General features: G+C 36.2%; 1 protein-coding gene across 1 annotated transcript in view; it reads right to left on the bottom strand.

The window, feature by feature from the left end:
- The window catches only part of LOC125665620 (sterol regulatory element-binding protein cleavage-activating protein-like), a 34,261-nt gene that overhangs the window by 4,142 nt on the left and 11,798 nt on the right, over positions 1-18,321 (bottom strand). The window contains exons 9-23 of the mRNA XM_048898360.2: positions 17,258-17,384; positions 16,651-16,763; positions 14,037-14,131; positions 13,123-13,221; positions 9,716-10,003; positions 8,720-9,033; positions 7,493-8,000; positions 7,089-7,204; positions 5,933-6,408; positions 5,024-5,160; positions 4,740-4,825; positions 4,291-4,397; positions 2,727-2,902; positions 736-816; positions 237-449 (exon numbers count right to left, since the gene is read on the bottom strand). Coding sequence (XP_048754317.2) covers positions 237-449; positions 736-816; positions 2,727-2,902; positions 4,291-4,397; positions 4,740-4,825; positions 5,024-5,160; positions 5,933-6,408; positions 7,089-7,204; positions 7,493-8,000; positions 8,720-9,033; positions 9,716-10,003; positions 13,123-13,221; positions 14,037-14,131; positions 16,651-16,763; positions 17,258-17,384 — 2,936 coding nt within the window. The remainder of the gene's footprint in view (positions 1-236; positions 450-735; positions 817-2,726; positions 2,903-4,290; positions 4,398-4,739; positions 4,826-5,023; positions 5,161-5,932; positions 6,409-7,088; positions 7,205-7,492; positions 8,001-8,719; positions 9,034-9,715; positions 10,004-13,122; positions 13,222-14,036; positions 14,132-16,650; positions 16,764-17,257; positions 17,385-18,321) is intronic.

Below are 18,321 nucleotides of genomic sequence, written 5' to 3'. Positions count from 1 at the left end.
AAATATCTAGTCTCTGTTCTTTGGTGAATTAAACAGCATGTAACAAGTAGTCTAAAGTGAATTAAATAGTATTTATCACTTCAGTGAGCCAGTTATATAACAATCAAGAAAGCAAGCAGATCAGTTGTGTGATCAACTTGAAAATTTTGTATATTGTAAGATTTTCTTCATGAACACAGTCTACATGAAGTTAGATACTGATTGAGGACCACATCATAATGCAGAGGGTAGGTTACCATTTCCAGTTCATGAACGAGTGTTCCTCTCTTTCTGTCCCACAAACAGAGTCTGTCATCCAGTCCGGAACTGATAACGTATTTAATGGTACAGGTCAAGGCCACCACTGCAGCCTCATGAACTTTGACCTTGTGGAGGCAGGTGCCTGTATGGAGATCCCAGAGTCTGGTGGTTCCCTCTGCATCACCGCTAGCCACGTTAAATGGTGGTGACTTTAATTAAAAAAAAAAAAAATCTGGTGAAACATTCGTAGAAAAATTCCTTCTTCCAATCAATTTTATCACAAATACTTTGATGGGAACAAATATCCTGACTGGTTTTAATAATCAAATACACAATGTGCATTCTATTTCATCAGAGATGACTATTCCACTGAATTTTTATAAATATCAAAGTAATAAAATAAATGTTGTATATACATAAATAACATTGTGTCCAGATTTTGTAGAACAGATATAGATGGTGAACAAATCAGCAGTACGAGGAGATGTAACAAACCTTGTCAGCATGAAGCGCTGTAATTTTTGTTGTATGACCATACAATGTGTACAAGCACCAGCAGTCCTCCAGACGAAACACCTATTAAACACACTCACAGATATGTATATACACAAAACACCAATATGACCAAAGCGTGAACAATTGGATAAATTCTAGGGACGACCTGTCGCTTCCTCTGCACGCACCACTGGACACACCAGAGGTGGGATCAGGTGCTCAGGAGGAGTGAACATCCTTTATTGATCAGTCACACCCATCTTGAGCCCAATAAGAAATTATATTTACCACTAAACGAATTAAATTTCAATGTCAGAATTACTGTTTTGGAAAAAAAAAATTACATGAAAGAATATGGAAAAAATAGAATAATATGATTTGAAAACTGAAAGCCGAAACAAAATAAGATGAGTTGTGCTTAAATTGCTGTTTTAGAAGACAAAATTACTTGAGAAGATCCGTAGCAATACATTTAATAATGGTATGATTTAGAAACACAAGGTTGATACTTGGGGCCAAAATGAAAAAAAAAAAAAAAAAATCAGTTATACATTGAAACATTGTTTTAGAAGACAAAATTATGTGCAAGAATCTGAAACAGTACAATGGTAAGTATCATTTAAATTCGATGGGGATAGGGGAGATTTTACAGTTGGGATGTAATTTTGAGGATTGTGGAGATTTTACAGTTGGAATGTAATTTTGAGGATTGTGGAGATTTTACAATTGGAATGTAATTTTGAGGATAGGGGAGATTTTACAGTTGGAATGTAATTTTGAGGATTGGGGAGATTTTACAGTTGGAATGTAATTTTGAGAATAGGGGAGATTTTACAGTTGGAATGTAATTTTGAGGATTGTGGAGATTTTACAGTTGGAATGTAATTTTGAGGATAGGGGAGAGTTTACAGTTGGAATGTAATTTTGAGGTTTGTGGAGATTTTACAGTTGGAATGTAATTTTGAGGATTGTGGAGATTTTACAGTTGGGATGTAATTTTGAGGATTGTGGAGATTTTACAGTTGGAATGTAATTTTGAGAATAGGGGAGATTTTACAGTTGGAATGTAATTTTGAGGATTGCGGATATTTTACAGTTGGAATGTAATTTTGAGGATAGGGGAGATTTTACAGTCAGAATGCAATTTTTAGGATTGTGAAAATTTTACAGTTGGGATGTAATTTTGAGGATTGTGGAGATTTTACAGTTGGAATGTAATTTTGAGGATAGGGGAAATTTTACAGTTGGAATGTAATTTTGAGGATAGGGGAGAGTTTACAGTTGGAATGTAATTTTGAGGATTGTGGAGAGTTTACAGTTGGGATGTAATTTTGAGGATTGTGGAGATTTTACAGTTGGAATGTAATTTTGAGGATAGGGGAAATTTTACAGTTGGAATGTAATTTTGAGGATAGGGGAGAGTTTACAGTTGGAATGTAATTTTGAGGATTGTGGAGAGTTTACAGTTGGGATGTAATTTTGAGGATTGTGGAGAGTTTACAGTTGGAATGTAATTTTGGGGATAGTGGAGATTTTACAGTTGGAATGTAATTTTGAGGATTGTGGAGATTTTACAGTTGGAATGTAATTTTGAGGACTGTGAAGATTTTACAGTTGGAATGTAATTTTGAGGATAGGGGAGAGTTTACAATTGGAATGTAATTTTGAGGATAGGGGAAAGTTTACAGTTGGGATGTAATTTTGAGGATTGTGGAGATTTTACAGTTGGAATGTAATTTTGAGGATAGGGGAGAGTTTACAGTTGGAATGTAATTTTGAGGATTGTGGAGATTTTACAGTTGGGATGTAATTTTGAGGATCGTGGAGATTTTACAGTTGGGATGTAATTTTGATTATATGGTTTCCGTACATTGGCTAATTGTATAAATTGTGTATTTTGTTGTGGTTTGAAATTTGTGGGATGAAACTTCAATTCTGGGGGTATAAAAATGTACAAGTAATGGTAAAAAAATTGCTACAAGTAAAGGTACCTTTAAAGAGTGGTCCTGACTGGCAGAAATGACACGCCCTCCTTCACATTTCAGACTCATGATTGGCTGTTGGTGAGCTTTGACATATTTCACCAAGGTAACATGCAATATCTCCTCCCATTTCTTCAGTGACTCCATGACAACTACTTTATGTTGACTATGATGCCTCACATGCCCTGTAAATTTCCATACAAATCTACCTTGAATGCTGATTTAATCTTATAGAGTTTTTTTGGTTTTTTTCATTTGTAAATTTTAGCAATTTTCTATCTCTAGGTATACACATTTTTGAGGAATATATTTTTGCGAAAATGGTTGTTTGTCTCTTAGTCTTATGTTCTGTCCAGCATTTTTCATCACAAAATTAGACCTATGCTTAGAGCCAGGGCCACAGCACAGAACCTTTTTAAGGTCGTATCCAAAAGTCCCATGATACTCTCTTCTAAATGTACAGTGTTTGGCGACAGAGAATTCACTACCTATGTTTGATGTGGCCATAGCACGAGTGGGACTCAAAACTGCTTGGCTCATTGAGCAACTGCAACCGGTGGTCCAAAACATAAAATGATAAGCAGTGCAATCTCTGTTAATTATCTGTTAAACTTTTCACTGTCATCAGATAGAACTGACATAAAAATTAGTCCAGTAGTTTATTTACCTCCCAAGCTGAAGAATGCTACATGCACCCTTGACATAAGAACAATTGTGATGCAGAGTTATCTTTCTTACGATAACACGTATTATAAATGCAGACACATTTTGGGTACAAATTTAGCTATTCAAAATTTGTTGGCATGATACCAAACTGATAAGATAAGCTAAAATTATTACTCCACATAAAAAGCCTACTCTACAGTATTCATTATAGTGTGAAAGACATTAAATCTGTACAAATACTTAGGCTGTAAATATGACAGCTTTATCATGGTACATTTACACTTATATGGACTTTCGGTAGACATACATGTAAATAAGAGCACTACATATTTTAAGAACGTATATGATGATTCTCTATCAAAAATGATCACGAGATATTTTTCACATGTTTTCAACTAGACAGCATGTAAAATTTCGAAAGATTTCTTTACATGGAGTTTATTTACTGAGAGAAACAGAAGTACTGTTACCCCTGATATTCTCTACAAGTAAATAAAAGTCAGAACATGACAACGTGGTGACTCACTTTTAATATGTGATGATGTGACAACGTGGTGACTCACCTTTACTATGTGATGATGTGACAACGTGGTGACTTACCTTTACTATGTGATGATGTGACAACGTGGTGACTCACCTTTAATATGTGATGATGTGGTGACTCACCTTTAATATGTGATGATGTGACAACGTGGTGACTCATCTTTAATATGTGATGATGTGACAACGTGGTGACTCACCTTTAATATGTGATGACGTGGTGACTCACCCTTACTATGTGATGATGTGGTGACTCACCTTTACTATGTGATGATGTGACAACGTGGTGACTCACCTTTACTATGTGATGATGTGGACGTGGTGACTCACCTTTAATATGTGATGATGTGACAACGTGGTGACTCACCTTTAATATGTGATGATGTGGACGGAATGGGTGATGTAAAAATAGGATTATGGAATGTTTCAATTTCTAAGAAGTCTAGGGAACCATCAAGTCTGGCTGCCACCACTCTGTAAGAATGAAAACGAAATCATTCAAAACACTTCATCTTTGTATCAATGAAAATCACACGAAATCATTCAAAACACTTCATCTCTGTATCAATGAAAATCACACTAAATCATTCAAAACACTTCATCTCTGTATCAATGAAAATCACACTAAATCATTCAAAACACTTCATCTCTGTATCAATGAAAACCACACACTTTCATCTCTGTAAGAAAGAAAACCAAATCATTCAAAACAGTTCATCTCTGTCCCATCAAGTGCAGTTTGTCAGAAACCAAACACAGAGCAATTTTTGTCTTTATAGCTCAATATATACCCACCCCCTACACACACATACTTGCCTTTTATTGACTATGCAAAGGGCAGTAACTCCAGTCTGGTTCTCACCATAAATATATTTCAAGTTGCCGCTTGTGCTTTCCCAAAACTACAAAAATTGGAAAATCAATAAAATCATTCATCATGAAACAGTAGAAATCTATCTGTCAAGGGCAGTTCATCATTACAATCATTCATTATGAAACAGTAGAAATCTATCTGTCAAGGGCAGTTCATCAATACAATCATTCATTATGAAACAGTAGAAATCTATCTGTCAAGGGAAGCTACTCTGTAAGTGCAATACCTCTATCCTGCCGTTTCCACAGCCAGTGACTATCAAACCCTGGCAGCAGGCGAGGCACCAGATAGCGGGGGCATTATTCCCCTCAAAGCCGGAGTCAAACAATGCAGCATCATGCTCAGTAGTGAGAGGGTTGTCACCTGGACAAATAAACCATAGAATAACCATAACAACTGTATCCAAGTCAAGATAATGTTGTGTCAATTCATTTGTCTCTTTGGGAACAAGCTGGTTGTCAGTCAACATTGAAATAGATTAATATCAATAGATAAACCAAAAAAACCAAAATATGCATTATGAGAAATGTTCCACTACTTCATCTGTAGTACTTTCATCAGTCTTACTGAAAGAATGAGTCTGCACTTTGGTTTAAATACACATATATCAATATACTGTATCTTCCGAAATTTTTATGCGAGTACTCAATATCGCGAAATCAATCATAGACGTCAAATAAGGAGAACATAAATTCATGTACGGTTTGTTGAACAAGAGTTTTTACTTGAATGTATTTCAGAAGCACAGCTGTACAGAAATATTTGCGAGTAATTTTATTTTGTGAGTAGTGCTTCTCACTCAATTGTGCATAATAAATATAATGTGGAATTTACCGTATCTAAATTAAACATACAAATGATTCATACAAACTCACCAGCACTCCAATATAAACGTACAAATGATTCATACAAACTCACCAGCACTCCAGCTTCTCGACCTTACGTATAAACATACAAATGATTCATACAAACTCACCAGCACTCCAATATAAACGTACAAATGATTCATACAAACTCACCAGCACTCCAGCTTCTCGACCTTACGTATAAACGTACAAATGATTCATACAAACTCACCAGCACTCCAGCTTCTCGACCTTACCTATAAACGTACAAATGATTCATACAAACTCACCAGCACTCCAGCTTCTCGACCTTACATCTGGGAAAACATCCTCCTCCAGGGGGTTCTCTGTCAAGTACTGAGTGTGCTCGTCAAAAAGAGGCTGAAATCGTGACTGAAAATCAAACGAGTCAGAAGTCAACTGACTCAATGAAGTGCTTGATAAAGGAGAACTTCCCGGGGTAAAAAGTGTTGGTGGATCCAGGGAGGTGGGGGAGGTATGGCTGACTGGAGAAGGAGGAGCCTGGAAGAAATTTGTGTGAATTGTACCCGACAGATTGGGCTGATTCTGGAAGAGTTTCTTCCCTTGCATTGCAAGCCCTTGGCTGTCTGTCTTCTGTCTGTGGTAAGCAATTTGGCAGTCACCTTCCTCTGGGTCACTGCTGTTACTATGACTACCATTACCATGGTATTCTGCATATAAATCAGCATCACTGTCATTGATGTTCCTTCCCAAACAAGGTTTCCTCTTCACAGGGGGTGTGGCTCTAAAAGATATACATACATGTATATGTAGTGTATAAGAATCTACTTCATATATATTTTATCTATATTATTATCAAAATAAAAGAAAATATATTTTACACACACCTAGTATTTTGAAAATGGAAAATTTATACAGCATATACCAGTTTGTTTTTTTTTGTTTTAAAACTGACGAGATGTGTTTGCGAAACAATGATGCCCTCATACAGCAGTAAAGTTGACAATGGCCAAGGTTAAAATTTTTCAAAAGATGGTCAAATCCCAAGATTAAGGTCACAAGGTAAAACATTTTGGTACCAAAATAAAGGTCTTCTCACAAGGAATGCCTTATCACCATCCATTCAAAAGTTATGGCCAAAGTTTTAGGTTTTTGCAGACAGACAGAGTGGAAAGACCAAAAACTATAAGCCCCTGAATCTCCCAATTACAGGGGCATAAAAATATGTGTTCAGTGTATGTACATGCAAACTGAAAAGTTGATACATATGAACTTCAGTATCTCAAACACTGATATCTTGAATACCATGGATATGTCAAAGTGATTCGGAAGTCCCAACCACCTATTGTTTAAGTATTTTACCCTTGATATCTCGAATATCTTGAAGTTTTTTCTCAGTCTCATCGAGTTTGAGATAATAAGGTTTGACTGTTCTTTGATATTAAAGTCTGGAGATTTACTGACCCCTTTCTGTGGATGACCGTGACACAATCCCCTGTGATTGAGTCCCACACCCTCAGCTGACCGCCCAGGCAGGCACTGATAATGTACTGCCCGTCTGTTGCCACGCATTCTATCTCCTACAAAAAATTCCAAGTGCATGATAATATGTCTTAAGTCTAAAAGTTAAGTGTTTGCAAAAATCGGTTTCCATCCCTACAGATACAGGTAGTGGATACACATATAAGACAAAATGATAATTTCCTTGTATAGTGATTCCAAGTGAAGATTTCATACATTGGGCATAATCGGGTTCTTAGCTTGGAAGCTGTGAAATATCCTCTAAGACTTGTTTTATTGCATATGAAAAGTTTGTGGTACATCTGTATGATTTACCTGAAGAGTTTGTAGAACATCTACATATTTACCTGAAGGTGGCCTTTAAGGACTTTTGGAACAGATTCCTTGATCTGCTTGTAATACTCGCCAGTCTTCTCCCGTTTCCTGTGCTGACCTCTGAACCAACGTGAGCGCCACCTGGCATAGTTTTTGGGACAGATACAGTGATACAATGCCAGTGCAAAGTAGGAGAGACATATAGCACTAAACAGCACCAAGAGAAGAGTGGAGACGAGTTCTCTCTGAGATTTGGGGTACAGCTTTTTCAGTTCTTCAGGGTCATACAACTTTCTAAGATGGTCTGAATCATAAACATAATTTGGCAGTGAATCAAGCAGTCCTTTAATGCTGTCATCGGGAAGAACATCTGACTCCACTCGTTTGGCCTCCGACATCTGCTCCTGAGATATCTGTTCGATTTCCTTTTTAATCTGCTGAGGTGTTTTCCCTGCATTTTCACTAGGGTGCCGTAGGGAAATAGCTTCATTTGGGTCCACAATGACAGAGAGATGGAGACTGGGTAATATGGATATGAATCTGAAAGAGAACAAAGATATGAACCAGAAAACTGCCGAACCAGAAAGGACCCCACATTGAACATTTCAATATAACCTAATATGGCTACATTAACAAACAAAATCATTTGAAGCTGTGAGTTTCAGGTCGCATGGGGCTTAATGAATATCTGAAGGTATGTTTCAACACAAGCATAGTGGGAAAATATGTTAGGAATTTTTTTAGATTAATTTTTTGAGATGACAATGCAAGAATAAAATGATATAAGGCCTCAACCATGTGCATCTCTTTCTACATCGTAAATTGAAGGTTTAAGGGGTAGATCTGTAGCTCTCTGGTTTTTATAAGGGGTGGATCTGTAGCTCTCTGGTTTTTATAAGGGGTGGATCTGTAGCTCTCTGGTTTTTATAAGGGGTGGATCTGTAGCTCTCTGGTTTTTATAAGGGGTGGATCTGTAGCTCTCTGGTTTTTATAAAGGGTGGATCTGTAGCTCTCTGGTTTTTATAAGGGGTGGATCTGTAGCTCTCTGGTCTGTCCCTGGCCAATATTTTGCAGAGAGCTGCAGACAGTAAAAGTTATTATCCATTTCATGTAAAACTCGAAACCGATCAGTCGAAGCACTAATTTTTAAACTTTTATACACTATCACTCTTGAAATTTTATTGTCCTCCTGAGAGTTACCTGCATATCAATTCTATTATACTATAGTGACATACTCTTGCTCTTTCTACATTGCTTACTTTCCATATAAACTGATGTTGTAGTATCCGAACAATGTGGGCCAATGTTTGTATGACAAGTCCTGCCAGAGTTCCACTTCCCGGTGTTTCACCGCTCCCTCTGGATCCACCAACTCACCCTGAAACCACCACGATCTACTAGACTGTCTAACAGTGCTCTGTCCTTCTCTACTTCCAACACGGGAGAGTTCTTCAGCAGGTGGTACTGCCTGCTGAGTGGAATCCTGGGTTGCATTTTGTGCGTTGGGGTTAGAGAAATGTTCTAAGACTCCACTCTTGTACACGATTAGTCCAATCCATACCACAGTGCAGAACTGGAAAATACACAAAAATGTTGCAGTTGCCTTTGTCTGCTGGCTTAAAAAGCAAACACAATCTATTTAAATATCTATTTGTAATCTCTTGTTTAGCTGGATTTTTTTGTTTTCTATTTGCAGCACTTCAATCAATATAATGATTGGACATGACTGTATTAATGAACTAAGGTGTTAGCCTCCAAAGTCATATTCGACCATTATTACTAAAATTATTTTTAGCAAATACAGTTTACATTACACAAATATTACCACAGACATTAAAATCTACACAGCCTGCAATACTTTATAGTAATTCTGACATAGAGTTTCTTTTGTTTGAAAAAATATTGGGCATTTACAATCAATTTATATAAAATAAATATTCAATGCAGAGAAATTTTGAAATCATTTTCATAAAATTTGAATAAAGGTAATACTATTTTAATCTAAGATTCATTTTTCTTTGTTTTATTCCAGAATTTTAATCATAGCTCAAAATTTTTAATTCTGTTTTCTCTTTAATCAACAGTTAAAGCCCCCTAAGACTACAAGTCATAAAAAGATATCAAAAACTTATTAAACGATATTGAAATTGTTGAATCAGATACATTTGTACAGGCATTATTGAAATTACAAAACCATAATTATGTACTCTAAAATATGCATTAAATATTCCACGCGGATATGCTCAATGTCATACCATGATGAATCTCTGGATAACTCGGGTATCAGCCAGGAAATCGATAAGCCGTAAGCGTCTCGACATTCGACTGGTGTCTGCCAGCGATGACGGCGGGCCGAGGGAGACATTAGAAGATGTCCGGCGGTGTTTCTTCTGACTAGCTTTATCAGTGACTTCCACACTTGAGGCAGACATGAAGCCTCGCACTGGACACAGGACCAGGGGTTCGATGACCTTGGACCCTGGGGGATAACCCAGCTGCCCCTCTGACACGGAGGTCCTTATATTCTTGTGAAGATCTGACAGCTAAAACAAAACATCATATACCAGAACTGCAGAATCATGGGATTTTTGTGGTTTGAGGAAAATTGATAAGTTTGTAGAGTTCTGTAGCTGAAGACCCATCTTTCTTATTATAGTGTCTGTTCTCCTTAATTCTTGGCTACATCCAATACCATGAAGAAATAACCCCCCAACCCCCCAAAATGTTAATGACTACAGCATGTGTTGAAATACATCAAATGTGTGATATTCAGTATTGTTACCAGCTTCAGGGTTTATTGACTTTTTCTTTGAGCTACTGAATCAGATTTGGTGGACTTCAAAATCCACATCTTGTATGTACCTCTTTGCAATCTCTCTCAAATTGTGTATATGGTTTTTAATTCACTCTGCATCATTTTCACAATTTCTGGTCTACATTGGTTAATTTTACAATTTTATTTTCATGGTTTTGATGTTCAATCCATATGCTACCACTAGTTTATATTTGTGGTTACAGTAGCTACCACCAGTTTATATTTGTGGTTACAGTGACTACCACTAGTTTATATTTGTGGTTGCAGTGACTACCACTAGTTTATATTTGTGGTTGCAGTGACTACCACTAGTTTATATTTGTGGTTGCAGTGACTACCACTAGTTTATATTTGTGGTTGCAGTGACTACCACTAGTTTATATTTGTGGTTGCAGTGACTACCACTAGTTTATATTTGCGGTTACAGTGGCTACCACTATTTTATATTTGCGGTTACAGTGGCTACCGATACTTTATATCTGCAGTTACAGTAGCTCCCACCAGTTTGTATTTGAGGTTACAGTAAAGTTTATATTTGTAGTTACAGTGGCTACCACTAGTTTACATTTGCGGTTACAGTGGCTTCCACTATTTTATATTTGCGGTTACAGTGGCTACCGATACTTTATATCTGCAGTTACAGTAGCTCCCACCAGTTTATATTTGTGGTTAAAGTAGCATTAACTTTACGAATTTGTTTTTACGAATTTGTTTTAGTCTACAGTGAAATGTTAAAAGCAAATGTCTCCCCAGCTATCTTATGAATGGTACTTTGTACATTGAGGAAAAAGATGGAGAAAAAATTCAACATCAATGTGACCAATGTTATAGTAACAGTTGTATATGATACAAAACTAATGACTGTTATGCTGAAGTACCAGTAGGGAAGTGAACATACTCTTGTACATGAAACAAAGCTAAAAATCACTTCTCTTTGACCCACTGTAAATTGTAGGAACATATTAGACTTATGGGTCCGAACAATGTGAACATCATGAAATGATAATGAAGTATTGTACAAAATTTCAAGGCTATCCGAAAAGATATATAGATGGAGAAGTGTTCACAAGCTATTTTCCACTATAGCTTTCAGAATAACAATTGGATCCTCCTGTCCCAACAATATACACATCTGCAAATGACAATAAAACATTACAAAAAATTTCAAGTCTATCCGATATTAAAGCCATACAGGAGGAGAAGAGTTCACAAGATTTTAGGACAGACAGAGGGAATGACAACAAATACAAAAACAAAGTCTCCCCCTGGAAGAGGGGAGACATAACAATTGGATCCTTAGGTCCCAATAATATGTACATCATTAAATTGTAATGTTGAAGCACTGTAAAAAGTTTCAAGGTTATCCAATACACCAAAAAGGAGAAGCATTACAAGCCATTTTATACCTTCCACTCCTCTTTGATCCACTGTAAATTGTAGGAAAATATTAGATCCCTGGGTCATAACAATGTGAACATGATTTTAAATGATAATGAAGTATTGTACAAATTCAATCCACTATCACTTTAAGGATAACTATTGGATCCTCCTGTCCAAACAATATGCACATCTACAAATGGCAATGAAGCAATTGTACAAAGTTTCAAGTCTATCGGATAAGCAATATCGGAGAAGTGTTCACAAGCTATTTTACATTCTCCACCCCTCTTAGATCCACTAAAACTTTTAGGAAAATAACTGGATCCTCCTGTCTTGACAATATGCACATCTACAAATGGCTATGAAGCATTGTACAGAGTTTCAAGTCTATCCGATATTAAAGCCATACAGGAGAAGTATTCACAACATTTTGTGATAGACAGACAGAATGACAATGAGTACAAAAACAACATGTCACCCCCCTAGAAGAGGAGACATAATAAAAGTGCAGTTAAAATAAAGCACCTTATCACTATCAAATAAGATTCATGATTATTGAAGCTATTTCTATAAATGTATGTACATGGACACATTAGTACAATAAAATTTCCTATTTACACCAAATAAAACAATCAAAGATTAACTCAGGTAAATGCAGAAAGTGCCAAAGTGTGATTGTCGCAGTGAGTAGAACTGACAAACCCCCAGACAAGCACAATATGAAATGAAACAGATATTAAGATGGTGGATGGTGAAAGATGTCTTACACTGATAGTCATGTATTGTGAACTCAGGGAAATAACTTGTAACCCGAAGACATTTTTCCTATTTCCAGATTTTACTGACCACTGGACCCTGAAGTTCTCCCCTGGTGAGTCTGTGTATAAAGTACATGTATGTGTACAGTCTAGCATGACCCCCCCCCCCCCCCATATCCAGGTTTGTTGTGGGGTATATAAAAGTAAATTACAGTAATTCAAATCATTCATGCATAATTCGTAAATAATTTACATAATAAGCACCTCGTCCAGAACACCATGATAGCTATTTGGAGTACACATTTGAAGAGATGAAATTTATGAAATTTCTAAATTCTACTAAAATTTAACCCGATTATTTTTGTAAATGCTTGTAAAGATTTTGTAATGTAGTTAGAAATTGTCAAACAGAAGACTTATTAAGTATTTATATAAGTACAGTATTTATAAATCATTGAACAGAAGATTTATTAATTAAGTAGTTAGAAATCGTCGAAAAGAAGACTTGTTAAGTAGTTAGAAATCGTCGAACAGAAGACTTGTTAAGTAGTTAGAAATCGTTGAACAGAAAACTTGTTAAGTAGTTAGAAATCGTTGAACAGAAGACTTGTTAAGTATTTAGAAATCGTCGAACAGAAGACTTGCTAAGTAGTTAGAAATCGTCGAACAGAAGAGTCTTGTTATGTAGTTAGTACTGATGTCCTCTTACCTCCATTCTTCTGATGTCAATGGACAGAGTAGTGAGAAAGAACACATGCTGTAGGAAGAAATCCGTCAGCAGCCCTACCATGGCAAACAGGGCAAATTCCTGTAAACATATACTAACATTACCAAACAGGGCAAATTCCTGTAAACATATACTAACATTACCAAACAGGGCAAATTCCTGTAAACATATACTAACGTTACCAAACAGGGCAAATTCCTGTAAACATATACTAACATTACCAAACAGGGCAAATTCCTGTAAACATATACTAACGTTACCAAACAGGGCAAATTCCTGTAAACATATACTAACGTTACCAAACAGGGCAAATTCCTGTAAACATATACTAACATAATAAAACTCACAGTAATCATGTGCTAACATTATCAGACTAACTTTTTATGCTTTTAAAGTAAAATTTTATTCACAAGAATGTTATTTACAAGTAATTTTGTAACACTAGCCTTTTGTAAAAATTTAGTTCTTGTGAATAAAGCCTTACAAAATATCATCAATGAGACTTAAAAAAATGATTCGCAAAAGTTATGTCTCGTGAATATATACAACAACATATCCTCGCAAAAATAAAATCTCAGAAAATACGTGACCTGAAGTATGTGGATTAGCACATTTTCTGCAGACTGGGATCACCTCAACACGTGCTTCTTAAATTTCCACGACCTTTTTAAAAACCTTTTGCATTCGTAGATGTTTGTAAAGATCTAAGATACATTAATGATCCTTTGTGCCTATACACATACATGTAGATAAGCCCAGGCAAAGAAATGGGTTATCATGCGAGGATGAGGCATTACTGCGATGAAGATGGTACACATACAGGTGTATACTGTCGTCATTTTTTTTTTCCATACCTGTGTACATACACTCTATATCATACCTGACAGGTATTTTACCTGAATAGCCGGTACAAAGGTGAAGAAGCCTCCCACAACAATGATGAGCTCTGTTGCCAGGTTCTTTGTGATTGACCATCCCTCACGACTTATTCCTAAGAGAAAATACCATGGTAAGAATTTCTTTATATTTTAGGAATCTTATGGCATGGAGAAAATTATCATTATTGTACATTTATACAGCACTTTATCTAATCAAAACAATTACATGTACAGTACAGGCCACAAGTATTCCCCCCAAAAACATGGGGGCACCATGGACCAAAAGTCCAAGCTTTAGCATGGGCCTAGAAAAAAGTTTGTGCCTTTTGAAGTTGCGATTTTTGTGCCAACCTTGAATCCGAAAGCCCTCCATTTAACACTATGTGTCCAAAACAATCCCTTTTTTTTAACAATACCAATGTTTCAAAAGCTCTGAACTACCAATTAAAGGCGTTTCATTTTTATTGTAGGGTTGTCTGTGGAAAAAGCACATACACTGTAGGTGGGACTTGCAATTACCTAGAGTACACGCACCATCGGACGGGAAGTGACTGTGTGCTGTCTACAGTTATTGTGTTGTAAATGCTGCTAATCTCTCAAGATTACTGATATTTTTACTGTTGGTACTAATAAATTATGTATCGTTGGTGCTAAGAAATGTTGATATTTACTGATACATGTACTAAATGATGCGATGTTTATGTTTCTTTAATTCGTAAGCATTCAAATAGCTTTTATCAAGTATAAAATTATGTCAATAAACACACAAGGTACAAACTGACAGTTCTGTAGTGCTGGTTTATATGTGGTTTCGATTGGTCTTCTTGCAGTAGGTGTGAAAATGAATGCTGGACAACTCGCCCCCAAGACAACTAGCCCTCAAGACAAGTCGCCCCCTCTTAGGACAACTCGCCCTCTCTTAGGACAAGTCGCCCCCTTCTCTTGAGACAACTCGCCCCCAATATTATATATAAATATATTATCACATTTTATTTTTATTTTGTGTGTGTGTGTGTGTGTGTGTTATTTACACTTTTAACCTTATAAAGATACGTCTTTTTATTTCATACTTTAACACGAATGGTAAATTCTAATAGAATTATACACAGATTTGATTATTGCATTTCAGAAAAAGTTATATTTTTCATAAATCAATTGGCAAGGAAAATTTTATTTACTGATCTTCGGGTAATTGATGAAATGTCTCCAATACTGAGAAAATTTTGGGGTTTGGGGGTGTGTGGGTTTTTTTATCGATATAGTATAAAATGTACATAAGTGTAAAGGTGAAGCATGAATATTCTGATACATGTAATAATCTTTTAATGCGTTTCTCAACTAATTCCCGTTGAAAAATAATAAACTTCCCATTTTAGAAATTGTATAACGGCTTTGCTTTACTAATTGAAGTGATTCTTTTTACGCGGGGTTATTCTTTTTATGCGGCGATTTCAAAGTGTAAAGTGTAAAGAACTCTGATGATGAGTACCTCATAACGTTTGAAGTAAATTTTAACAGCTTGGGGGAAATCAAACAATTAGATTTAACAACAGATGCAGATTATTGATAATTATACTACGTCAGCTGTAGACCAAGCTAATGCTCTCCTTATACCAAACGCTATAACTTGTTTCCGCTGAAATTATATATTTTACATGTACATGTACATAAAAGTGATGATGAATTTACTGAACCCAAACACTGGATTTTCACTAAAATCTTTCGTCTTGCATAAAAAGACACGAAGTTCGGTGTTTATGTGAACACGTCTTATTGTCTGTGATGTATATACTATCTATAAGAAATTCATTAATTTTTGCTAAAAGACCTCTTGAATTTAGACCAAAAATAACAAGTGTAAACATGTATTATATGTATGATATGAAGGAGCGAGATATCTCAAGAGAGGGGGCGAGTTGTCCCGAAGAGGGGGCGAGTTGTCTTGAGGGCGAGTTGTCTTAGGGGCGAGTTGTCCCGATGAGGGGGCGAGTTGTCTTGAGGGCGAGTTGTCTTGGGGACGAGTTGTCCTGATACCGTGAAAATCAGCCATAAGCAAAATAAACCATCATAATATGCATATTATTTTATCAGCTTTTTGAGAGAATTACAATGATACCAAACACCATATATGTTTCTGAGAAAACCTGGTTTTAAACATTTTCATTTTAATTTCCTTCTTAATTTTTTCATTAAAAATATTCTTAAAATTCATTATCTAATAATGCTAATGAGTAATGCGGATAATTCATGTTTTGAATGTGAATTAGTATTCGGTGAATGAAACGCATACCACTAGTTCAGTAATTACCTAATAGAACATTCTCTCTCTCTCTCTCTCTCTCTCTCTCAAAAGATAACTTAAAAACCTTCAATTGTTTACATGTGTGTGTTTGTGGGTGGGGGAAGGTTAAGTAAAACTGCTTCAAATAAGGGCTTCAATTCACATTGGTACTTTTTCTAATATTCTATATAATTATGCTTAGAGTGAAGAAGCAAAAGCTGCACTTTAGTTCCCATTATCTAGAGTTAAAGTTCGAGAATTTTCAACTTTTGGCAGTCAACATATAAAGTTCCTGAACACCACCAGCAATTTAGAATTAAATCCACGCGAGCTCTATCACCAGTTGTTTACCTTGTGCGATTCTGAATCTAACATCCTGGTCCAGTGGTGTTGATACAACCGATTTTGTAATAACCAGCACATTCTCCAGACCCACGAACACAACCAAGTATGGAAAAATCTCACTGAAAAAAAGATCAATTCTGTATAATATATGCTTTGTCTAGGTAAATCATCGCCTTACTAAAATAATACCATCCTAAGTGTTAACATGCTCCCTCTACAGGACTCGACTGGTTTGTATTCATCATTCATAATTGTCCTTTTCTGGTACCTTTTAGCAATATTACAATTTTTCACAACATAGATAATTTCATATTTACAGCTTTTATAATCTAGCTAGACAGCACATCATAGAAAAGTTGATTTTGTGTAGAAATATCCAAACTAAAGTTAAATAAATGTTTTAAAGGGGCATGAACAAAATTTGAACTGAAAATTTTTGAAATTTATTTTTCATATTTTTTATGTTTACAATGCTTAATTAAGGTATTTCTAATGGTCAGCAAGCACTTGAATGTCAGTTGTTGAGTTGCAAGTGAGATACAGCAATCACAATTCCTTGTTATATGAACAAGGCTCATGACATGTTTTTGTATAAATCATAAAACAAACTAACCCTCCATTAAGTGTGGGAGTCAGTCCAAACAATGAACAGAAACTGACGGACATCAGAAGCGAGGTCACCACGGTAACGACTGCACTGAGAGCCAGTCCCCATTTGGACTTCACCATTTCAATCTTCCCTGTCAAAAAGATACACATTCGTTTACATCTGGATATTTCATTTTACATCTTCTGAATAAACGACAATACAATCAAGTGATGTTACGCTGTACTTTGTGTTTAAAATTCGTGCAGCAAACTTAGCAATCTACATGTAGCTGTTGCACTAGTTCAAAACAGTTCATGATTCAACTGCAGTTTTTGAATGTTAACCCAACATTAAAAAGAATTTTATCTGTACTTGGACTCATAAACCATATACTGTACATCAAAGCTGATGATGTTTCAAAATCTTTTTACTTGCTCAAGCTTTGATCTCTCAAAGTCCTTCATCTCTCAAAGTAAAATCAAGGTCTCAACTCTATTCTGACTCTTGTATTACAGGAAGAGAGAAAATGCAACGGACCAGACTGGGATTCGATCCCGGCCCCATGAATCTCAGCTATTGGCGATCAAACCCAGCCGACCACTACATTCCTCCCTCCTTAATGCCTTCAGACCTGAAGACATCAACCCCATATCTCTATCCCCTGTCAGTTCCAGGGGCTGGTCTACAGCAACAAGTGTAACAGGAAGGGAGAAACTGCAACGGAATCGACCGGGATTCGAACCCAGGCCCATGAATCTTTAGTCAGGTGCTCTACCAACTGAGCAAACCGGCCATCAGTGATCAAACACTGCTGACCGTTACATTCTAAAAAACGACACAAATTTACTCTTAATCTCTCGAACTTCTGGTATCTCAAAGTTCTTGATCTCTAAAAGTGAATTTGGGTCCTGTATAACATTGTATTTCACTGTTTAAGCTTGATAGTTTTAAGTGGTGTTAGCGTATACATACTATCAATCAAACATAATTATTTCTGCTTGGACCTGGCCTAGATAACAGTTAATGTCTGGAACTAGCTTGGGTGTGTTGATTAGGTGTTTACAAATGACACAACATCAGCGCTTCTT

Source organism: Ostrea edulis, chromosome 10 (genome assembly GCF_947568905.1).
Source record: "Ostrea edulis chromosome 10, xbOstEdul1.1, whole genome shotgun sequence".
NCBI classification, from domain to species: Eukaryota; Metazoa; Mollusca; class Bivalvia; order Ostreida; family Ostreidae; genus Ostrea; species Ostrea edulis.
The sequence above is the reverse complement of the archived record's forward strand: the minus strand, read 5'-3'. Positions and strand labels throughout refer to the sequence as shown.